Source organism: Sturnira hondurensis, unplaced genomic scaffold (genome assembly GCF_014824575.4).
Source record: "Sturnira hondurensis isolate 20B ecotype Veracruz unplaced genomic scaffold, ASM1482457v3 Scaffold0001304, whole genome shotgun sequence".
In the NCBI taxonomy this organism is placed as follows: Eukaryota; Metazoa; Chordata; class Mammalia; order Chiroptera; family Phyllostomidae; genus Sturnira; species Sturnira hondurensis.
In genome coordinates, this window is record NW_028073935.1 from 1,547,360 (window position 1) to 1,557,542 (window position 10,183).

A 10,183-nucleotide genomic window follows, 5' to 3' on the forward strand; every position below is an offset into this window, starting at 1 on the left:
TCTTCTGGGACTCTCTTTTTCTCCCCAAACAACCGGTTTCGGGGGGAGGCAACGAGGAGCCAGGGAAGGGGCGGGGCGGGAGCGACGTGGGGTAGGAAGTAGCTCCAAACACAAACAAGCCTGGCAGGGCTGCGGCGGGTAATTACAGCTAATTAGCTGAAAAGCCTCCAGTCCCGGAGCCGCGTCCGGAGTCCAGCGTCGGGCCGCGAAAAACGCGCACCGGAAAGCCCGCGGAGGGCCGCAAGTCTGCACTCGCCATCTCGCGTTCTAAAAAGTTGAACCCAGCACGTAAAAGAGAGAACCGTCTCAGGCTGCCCGAGCGGCCGAGGCGGTCTGAGGATCCGTCACCCAGGCCGAAAGGACTGGCCCATTTGGTCACCTGCCGCCACTTTCCTTACAGGCCTAGACAACACAGTTCAGGCCACCGGACAAAGGGTCCTTAAACCCCGGCTCCACGCTCGGCTCGCAGAAATGGACCAATGCACAAACTGCGCGATCTTTGTCAATGGATTCTTTCCCTTCACCACCCACCCAAAGAGGGGAGGGGGGACCCGAGGAAGCTTGCGGCAGCCCCGGGACCTAGCGCTGCTGTAAGTTCACTGAGCAGCAGGGAGGCCCGTTCCAGCCGACTTGACCCGAGGAGACATCCGCGCTGTGGGCCGCAGCGTTCTTCCCTGGCTATTAGGTTACGACTCTGAGCAAAGAAGACCCGAGTAAATCAGAGGCCACGTAAAGCAGTTTTTGACTGAAATTAGAGTGTATTTATTTGCAGCAATCCATTAACAATGATCAACTTTTGACAACAAGCAACAGCAATTACTGCTAAGTGTTGCCTCTAGATAGGAGCGGCAGATAGCAGGAAACTGTATTATCTTGAAAACAAACTAAAAGGCCCTGAATGTCTGTAATCAAATTGCCATCTCCCCAAAGTCTGATTGACAGGGCTGATCACTCTAAGATAATGAATTTATTACATTTCCTGGGTTATTTACAAAGGGGGAGGGCCAATCCGATTGCCCCCTCGGTTTAACTGTAAATTAGCAAGAAAAATTGGATTGGAAAGAAACCACCCTAGACTAAAATGTTCACTTCCCTTCTTCCTCCTTATAGATTTAAATCTTTTTCAAAAATAATTGTTCTACACACATATCTTCTAAGTTTAAAAAGATTAAACTTCCCTTTCCAACCCACAGTACATTTTTTAGAAAATTCAATCCTTCTATGTAACACAAGATGGATTGTAAATATAGATGAATTATATACATTTGCATGGTTTATATTTCCTTTTTTATAAAGCAGTGAAAAAAGTAGGAAAACAATTTATCCAGCATTTGGTTCACAAGGATGTGTAATACACATCCCAATTTTTTTTAATGTGCTACACAGGCCAAATATTTCTCTGTGTGTCTGGAGGCACATTCACCTCTCTCTGTACACAGGTATCACTGTGATAAGGATTCATGGGCTAACAATTTCCAAATCATGTTCTGTCATTACTGAGAAAATGCATTTATGTATATGCCAACACAGATCTGTTTAGGAAAATATGTTTTTACTAACCACAAAGCAAGCTGACTATATAGTACATTTTGCAGGAGATGCTGCAGGGAAAAAACTAAACCAAAAAAAAAAAGACTTTTACATGAAATTTGACAGGAAATAGAGGGTTTCTCCATTTTTCAGAGATTCAGAAGGAGAATAAGTAATTTGTTCTGTTTTAATCTGAAATTTTTAATCTGAATTTTTAATCTGAAAATCTTTAATAATAATTAGCACTGCATTAAAGTATCCAGACATATAGGCATCATTCAAACTGAATGGTAATTTATTAACAAACAAACAATGAATATGTTCAACAAAAAGAAAAAAGGTGATAGAATAAGATTAATACAGTTTCCCTTTTTATAATGAAAAAAAGGCACAATGTAAGTTTCAGGTAATTTAACGTCAGATTTTGGAAACACTTTCTGGCGTTTGGTCCACGACATCCCACTACAAATTAAAAATAAATTACTATGTTGAAATTTACATTTTAAAACAAGTCCATGAATAAAAAGAAAGCGATTTCCACACACGGGGACTTCCCCCTCCTTTCGACATAGGATAAAATAATATTTTACAGGTGAGAGGTGAAGGAAGGAAAAGGGTAAGGGAACGAGAGAGAAGGAAAAGGAAAGCGTGCTCTCTGAAAAGCAAGAAGAAACTTACGTGTTATCTGCGGTAACACTGTCCTTTAATAAACCATGATTTTGCTGTCTTTGTAAAATGGTTTAAGGTTTTGTTTATTTACGTAAGGCAAAGTGGAAGTGGCTCTGAATTAATCTTTATAAAAATGGTGTTTCTTTTTTTTGTGCTGGTGAATTGAATTTTGGGAGGGATTCTGTTCGCTGGTTTGGTGAATGTTTTTCAAGATTTTAAAAACTGGATTATTTTTTTGTTTCGATTTTGCATTGATGGTTCTTTGGGCTGTTCCTGCTCTAGGGTTCAATTCAGTTCGGCTTCGAGGTGGCGGGGGGTGTCAAAACTTGCTACAGTCATAGACGAAAGCCCCGGACGTGCGGTAGAGAGACTGGCTGGAAGGGAAGGCCATCTGACAGCTACTATTCCCGTTCACTGGAGAGTTGTTCAAGCCGATCCTCTGTGACTCGAACATCTCCCGCACCGAGTGGAAGTTCTGCTGCTGACTGGGGTAGCCCGCCGCAGCCGCAGCCGCAGCCGCACTGGCCAGATGGCCCAGGTCTCCGCTCGCTTGGTTCAGGTACCACGAGGTGAGGCGACCTTGGTGGGCTGCAGGGTGGTGGCCGGCCTCCTGGCCGCTGCCGTGACTCAGGGAGGAGGAGCTGCTGCTGGTGACCGGGGGCATAGAGTAGTCGGGTAGGGGGTCGTCCACGGCTGCGCCGCCAGCACCCCCGGGCGCGCCCTGCAAGTGGCCGCTGCGTTCCCCGGCCGCGTACAAGCTCATGGCCTGCAGGTTGCAGTGGTAGGTCCCGGCGCTCCCGGTGCTGCTGCCCCCGCCGCCGCCGCCCCCTCCGGAGCTGCCGGCGCTGGAGCCCTGGCTGCAGGGGGAGCTGTAGAGGGAGCTCTGGCCCGGGGAGTAGGCGCCGAGCGCCAGCGGGGGTGCGATGCCGGGGCGAGAGGACCCGGCTGCAGAGGCTAGCAGGCCCGAGCCGAGCTCCGCCGCCGCGCCCTGAGGCGAGCCCCGCAGAGATGTCATGATGTTGTCCACGCTGAAGCCCTGGCTGTGGTGCGGCTGCGGCGCCGGCTGCGCGGGCGGTGGCGGCGGGGCGGACTCCGCGCCGTCTAGGCTCAGCGGCCGCGCGGACGGCAGACTGCCCGGGGGACTGCTCCCGCTCGACAGGCTGCTGCTGCTGCTGTCGGGGCTTTCGATTTTGGGCACCGCAGCGGCGCTGCCGCTGCCCAGGGCGGCGGCCGGGGACAGGGGCTGGGGCGGCGAGGGGCACGTACCGTTCTCGGTTTTGATGTCCTGGATACGCACGGGCGGTGGCTGCGGTCCGGGCGCGGCGCCGTCGGTCTGCTCCGGCGGCGCGGGCGGAGGCTGGCGGCCGGGCGGCGGCGGCGGCTCCTTGAGGTGCAGCCGGTCCTTCTCCTCCTTGTCCTTCACGGCGTCCTTCTTCTTGAAGCGCCGCCGCCGCCGCAGGAAGCTGCCGTTCTCGAACATGTTGTAGGAGTCCGGGTCCAGCGTCCAGTAGCTGCCCTTGCCCGGCTTCTTGTCGTCGCGGGGCACCTTGACGAAGCACTCGTTGAGCGAGAGGTTGTGGCGGATGCTGTTCTGCCAGCCCTGCTTATTGTCCCGGTAGAAGGGGAAGCGGTCCATGATGAACTGGTAGATGCCATTGAGGGTGATCTTCTTGTCCGGGGCGTTCTGGATGGCCATGGTAATGAGAGCGATGTAGCTGTAGGGCGGCTTCACCATGTCCTTGGGCTGCGGCTGCGGCGTGTAGGGCCCGTAGGCGCGGGCCATGCCGCCGGGGTACTGCTCCGCGTGCGCGGGGTGGGAGTACACGCTCATGGGGGCCGGCATGGCGGTGTAGCCGCCCCCGGCCGCCGCCGCCGCCGCGCGGTAGTAGCTCTGCTCGCCGCCGAGGTAGGGCACCACTCCCAGGGAGTTGGGGCTGGACACGGAGTAGCGCGCCTGCATGGCCCTCGCTCGCCGCCGCCGCCGCCCCGCGCCGCCCGCCGCCCCCCACCCTCGCTCCGGTCGGCCGCGCCGCGCCGGCCGCCTCGTCCGAGTCCGGGCCTCGCGGAGCTGGTGTCGGGCCGCCGCCTCCCGGAGCCGCCAGCTGCGCGCGGCCTCTCCTTTGCTGGCTCGGGCTCCCGGGGCGCCTCCGGCCACTTCAGGGCCCTCGCCGGCCGCGAAGGGGGATCGGTGCTACGGGAGAGGGCCGGGCCAGGACGCAACAACCGGCCTTGAAGAAATTCGCGGAGCCACTTCCAGGCAAGAACGGCAAAAAAAAAAAAAAAGCCAAAACTAAAAACAAGNAAGGGGGATCGGTGCTACGGGAGAGGGCCGGGCCAGGACGCAACAACCGGCCTTGAAGAAATTCGCGGAGCCACTTCCAGGCAAGAACGGCAAAAAAAAAAAAAAAAAGCCAAAACTAAAAACAAGAAGGCGCTCTTCTTGCTACACTACCTACGCCTTCCAGGAGACTGCCTCGAGCCGCGGGCGAAGGCGGCCAAATCACCAGGGCGGGGGGCCGCGCGCCGGCCGCTTTCCCCGGCCCCGCGTCACCTTTTTTTTTTTCAGTCTCTCGCGCGCGGCCGCTTAAGGAAGCATTGGAAAACTTCTGAACTTTTGAGCATCCGACACCCAGGCGAGGACTTTTTTACGCAGTTACATTTTTTTCCGGGCAGCGGAGCCCCGCCCTACCGCAGAGGCAGCAGCCAATGAGAAGCGAGAACCGCCTCTGAATGAGCCGGAGGCCGAACCCCGCCGGGCCGCGCGGGACCGCGGGAGGACCGCGGGGCTGACCACACGCGCGCCGGCCGGCGGGGTCCAGCGCTCGCGCGCCAGCCGTGGTCCGCGATGGCAGTCGGCTGGCCCGCCCCACCTGCACCCCGCGCAACCGACGCCCGGCACTGTCTCCCACCCCGGACCCTAGGCACGGACGTCCATTGTTCTCGCAGATTTTCTGGGTCCTCCTGGGCCCCACATAGACTCTTCCTCCGTCCACCGCTCCCAGACGCCACTGACTCCTGGCGCCCTAAATCGCGCTGGCTCTCTCCTCATTCCTTGACCGCTATGGCTGGCTCCAGCTCCGGGATTTCCCCGCCCCCCTTCTTTCCCCCCTCACCTTTTCTTTCTACCCACTTCTTCCCTCCCCTCCCGATCGACCAGTAAGCTCATTGGGTTCACAGAGGTCTCCTGTTTCTCCCCACTTGGAGGTTTACCTGTCCTGAGCTCGGTCACAGAGTTTTAAGGAGGGCTCGGTCCCTGCCGTGCTCTGTTACTGGTGGACAAGAAGTTGTCGAACCCACCTCACCGTCCCGTGACCCCTCCCAGTAGAAATAAGAGAGGAGGACAAGGGGCTCTGCCGGGAGCTTCCGGCCGTGGTTCGCCCAGGTAGGCTGTGCCCGCCCCACTGCGGGACGCCCTGCTCTTCGGCCCCCTAGGACCTTTGGCGGACCGAGCGTGCTTTCGGCGCAGGGTGCTGGAACCAGGAGGCTTCCCCGTGCTGCCCCTTCAGGGAGCTTGCGGGGCGCCTTAGGTTCACAGCCCACCATCCTTTCTTGCCGGGTCCGACTCAGAGGAGGGGTCGTCAGGCTGCAGGCTCAGTGACAGTAGCAGGTGTAATTGCAAAGAGAAGAAGGGGGTGGGGGACACATTCTAGAGCATAACACGTCCCAGTCCAGGCTCTAAAAGCAAACGGGCAGGGTTGCGGGCAAGCGAGATAACGGGTGTTTGGGAGGAAAGCTCAGAATCGCACCTGCAGGGGGACAAGTTCAGATAGAGTATCCTTGTGCGCACCCCTGAGACGTGAAGTTTCTGGGTGATTGGATGGAATGGGAAGAAGAGAAATGAGAAGGAAAGAAAAGAAGGGAAAGAAGAGACATGGGCCTCCCTTTGCTTGCAGCGCGATTCTGCTTTTGGGCAACTCCAGAAAAGACCCTCCCGGAGACTGAACACTAGATCCTTTACTAGAAGCTGGGGAAACCAACGTGCTTAGGAAACTGTGAAGAAGAGTAACATGACGCATTTAACACCCCCCCCCCCAATTTCTGAAAATCTTTAACTTCAAAGACGTGTTGGGAGCCCCTTTCGGCTTTCCGGTTGCAATCTCGGCTTCCCCTGCACAAAAATTCTAATTGTAGTTCAGTTGTCAAGGACGCTAACTTAGGTAGAGGCAACAACTCCATGACACGTTCAAGTTAAAAAATTAAATGTATTTCATAATGGACGTTTCTTGGAGAGAAGAAGAGGACCTGCTACTGCTAGAAGTAGCCTAGGGGGTTGCCCGGAAGTTCTGATTCCTAAGGCCTCTGCCTCCTGGCCTGCTTTGCGCTTGGGTCCACTGAAACTCCTTTGCCAGAGTGCTCGCAAGGCCGAGTCGCTGACTGGTTGCAAGAAACATTTATCAGCAGGAGGCTCGGTGCTTGGTGATTCCTACACACTTGCAGGAGAAGGAGGAGGTACAAACCCCAACACTTGTAAAATGAATTCGTGTCCAACCTCTAGTCCTATACCCTAACTTAATCAGCTCCTTTGGCTGAGGCTTTCTGGGACGCTCTAGCTGCAGCCTGGAAGCCAGTTAAATAAGTGTTCTCCCTAAACACTTCGGCATTTGGTGAATTCGGTCTTTAAAATAGGTTTCTAGTGCTAGCAGTGCACGGGGCAGAAACAGAGACAGCAACTCGTTTGTTTTCCGAATGTAGGAAATGCCAACGGGCCCGGGTTTTGCAATAGACAGCCCTGCTCCGCTGTCTCTCCCTCCATTCCCTCCCTCTGTCCGCCGGGAGAAGTGTAAACAGCTTGTTATGTAAATTGCAAATCAAATGACAGTGAGGGTCTGGGTTCCCTGCTTTGGAAATAAAAGTTGCCATTGTGAAATTTGTATCTGGATTACGGGAGGGGGAATGGAGGGGTGCAGTTTTATAAAGATCAACTTTCCACTGGTTAGGCTCTGGATATTCGCCAGGAAAAGATATTTGTATTTGTGTTTATAAGCTTACTCGGAAGCAAACCTCTAGTAAACGGCTTGATTGTATTTCAGGTACTTAATATCGTTGCTAGCGGCGTCATGTGAACATTCAGGCGCAGTTATGAAGTCTTTAGAGGAATGGGCTAAAGTTTTTGTTTCCAGATTAAAGTTTTTGATGCCCTTTTTCCCTAATTCACGGGGTAGTTTTAATCACCCGTCCCCTCAACTCCCGCAACCCTTGACTGCATTGGCAGAATTGCCCCGCAGGCGACAGCGATAATGGATGTTTGGTGGAACTGTCGATCCGCGTATTCCCCAACCCCCATCCCCTCCTTGACCCGCCAGGCCGGGTTACAATCCCTGGGGCCCACCGTGGGGTTCTTAGTTCTGAGGAGAGGGCGTGACTTCACAGCGATATTTAAGACCAGGCCTTCCCGGGACCCTACAGTAGAAAAACACCGGGAGGGGAGACGTAGTGAGCACTCCTGGAAATGCCCGGTTTCGGGAACGTAGAGAAAACCTAAGGAATGAGTGTCGAAGGGCGGGGGACGGAGATGCTGCCCTAGCGCAGATCACCAGGAGGCAGGAGTTCCTTTTCTTTTCAAGTCCAGAAGCGTCCAGCATTTGGGTGGGGGGAGGGAGGGGGCGAGTCCGGGAAATGAGTGCCCCGGGGCGGTAGCCCAGTCCTGGGTGCAGGGACCGTCTTTCCTGTGGGAGACCCCTAGGGAACCAACCTTCCAGCGCCCCCCTCGGCGCTGGCCAGCCTAATTGCCCCCACGGCGAGCCCAACCCCCTCCCCGCCCGCGGTTCGGGGGAGCGAAAACGTTGGCTCCGAGGTGTACCCCTAAGGCCAGCCGGTGGCGGGGCTACGACGCGGGTGAGCGAGGTTGCTTGGGGGTGGGGGTTTGACCCAGGGTCTGCTGTAACAGGAACCTCAGGCACAGAAGATGGGGGAAGGGGCTTCTCCCACTCCGGACGGTGCAGCGAACCCTGGGGGTTCCACAAACACGGGAGGGAGGCTGCCGTTCCACAGCCGTCTACCATTCCCCCCTTCCCCACCCGGAGTAGAAGTTGAAGATTAAGGCAGTTACCCCGACAATGCGACTTTAAAAGTCCTTCTGGAATGAAATCACAAACAATTGGGGCCACTCCGTTTGTGGGTTGTATTTGAGCTATTCAAATAAGTGGCATAGTTCTCCATACGGCTTCGTTTGCGTACACCAAAGGCCCAGGGGTAGGGGGGAACACCCTGGTGCCAAAAACCGTTATTCGTTATCGAACTGTCAGTCCGTACGGCACGTAATGTTTGTCATAAGTGTGACCTTTTAGCTGAGGGAGGAGGCGGAGAATAGAGGTCTGGGTGACCCCGACTCCGGAGATCGATCTCCTTCTTCTCTTAGTTGGGGGCTTCAGGGTAGAAGTTCTGTAGAGGCAGCTCTTCCAGTCGAACCCCCTCCTCTGTGGAAAAACAAATCCTACCATAAATAAGAGTGTTTGGTTTTCGATTATGTTTTAAAGACAAAATGATTCACACTGCCTGTCTACATGATTTTACTAATTGGATAGTTGCCCTCGTAGGGGCAGCCCTTCCCGGGAAGTTTATAAGATGGGATAAATTAATGTCATCTCCCAAGTCCCTAACGCGGGTCGTCCCACTAATCACTTACACGGGAGAGAATGTGCCAACATCTGCTCATGGTTATCCCCTCGGGTGGGCCCACCTGTCGCCCCTCTGCAGGGAAGCCCCAGTTTCCCCGAGCGTTTCTGGGGCTCAGAGCCAAGCTGAGTAGCAAGGAAGGGCCACGGGGCTTGCGGGAAGTTAATCTTTAACTTTGGTGCCTGACTAGGAAAGAGTCGGTGCTTTCTTTCTCCAGGCAGAAGTGCGTGGCGATCCGAACTGTTACTTTCATTAATCCAGGACAAGCTTACAGTTTGCAAAGGGGAGGACTAGTTGTGTGCGTGTGTGCTCACGCGCGCCTCGGTTTATTTCCACCCAGGTCTCCAGCTGACTCGGGGCCACAGCCGCAAGCCAGGGCCTGGAAAGGCAGAGGCCCCGCCGCCTTCCAGCTTCGCAACTAGGACTCAGTCGGGGCGCGTGCCGCGCGGTCCCCTGCGGTCCTCACGCCTCAGAGTCTGCTAGCGCCGCACAGAGACTGCGGGTGCGGGCGGGCGTGCACAGTCAGAAGACAGGGGGCCGACGTGCCTTTCCTGGGCTGGAGTGAAAAGCGCACGCTCCCGCACAGACGTGCCGTGGCTAACGGGTGTTAGAAGCAAGCATTTGATTAGCGGAGAGACCCACAAGCAGCTCGGAACCGCAGGAGGGGTGAGACCGGCTGCACCTTGCTGGTTGCTGGGCTAGTATTCCGCCGCCGGAGGGCACTTCCCTGAGTTTCGGCCCCGCCTCTCCGCTGACCCTCACGCGGATCTGCCGCCGGCCCTTTCTGCTGCCCCGGAGCGACCTTCGGGGAGCGGAGCCTCGACGACCCCTCCCCTCTGCGTGCAGGGGAGACTCGTGCCCTTCGGCAGTCCCTCACCACACCCCGGGGCCTCACCCGACGCGAGCGCGAGGCTGGGCCTGTGGTGTGTAAGGCGCGGGCATCCGCGCAGCTTGGACCTTGTGTGGAGCAGCCGCGGGGCGCTTCGCGGTAGCCATCTGTTTGCACCACTCAGGGCAGGGACAAGGTCAGCAAGCTGACTCGGGTGCAACAGGTCTCCGCGGAGGGCAGCTGGTCCTCGGTGAGCCTGCGGCCGGTAGCGATAGCCGGGTGGTCTAGGCCCCTTCCGCCCTCAACAGGCTTCCCGTCTCTTCCCTCCAGCTCAGCGTAGAGAAGGGAAGGTATGTAAGAAGTCCTGATGCCGCTCCGCAGCACGGGACTGCGGGCTCAAGGGGCTGCGGTAGCAAGTGCTGGACCAGTCCCAGGCCTCTGGGGTCCTGAGCCCAGGCTCAGGGGCGGACACTGGGCCCTGCTCTGGCTCCGAGCGCCCCCTGCCGTCCACAACTTCATCTTGGTGCGCCTCTGCAGCCG

General features: G+C 56.0%; 1 protein-coding gene and 1 long non-coding RNA gene across 2 annotated transcripts; both read right to left on the reverse strand.

Annotated features, from left to right (window-relative positions):
- Nucleotides 1-751: 751 nt before the first annotated feature.
- FOXC1 (forkhead box C1) lies at nucleotides 752-4,507 on the reverse strand. The gene has a single exon (XM_037069899.1). It carries the CDS (start codon nucleotides 4,157-4,159, stop codon nucleotides 2,519-2,521), a length of 1,641 nt encoding a protein of 546 aa, XP_036925794.1. The 5' UTR covers nucleotides 4,160-4,507; the 3' UTR covers nucleotides 752-2,518.
- A 3,794-nt stretch (nucleotides 4,508-8,301) lies between these two features.
- LOC119003501 (uncharacterized) lies at nucleotides 8,302-9,955 on the reverse strand. The gene is made up of 2 exons (XR_005069979.1): nucleotides 9,710-9,955; nucleotides 8,302-8,615 (listed from the first exon to the last, which is right to left on the reverse strand). It is a non-coding gene; the product is annotated as an uncharacterized LOC119003501 (long non-coding RNA).
- Between the last annotated feature and the right edge of the window lie 228 nt (nucleotides 9,956-10,183).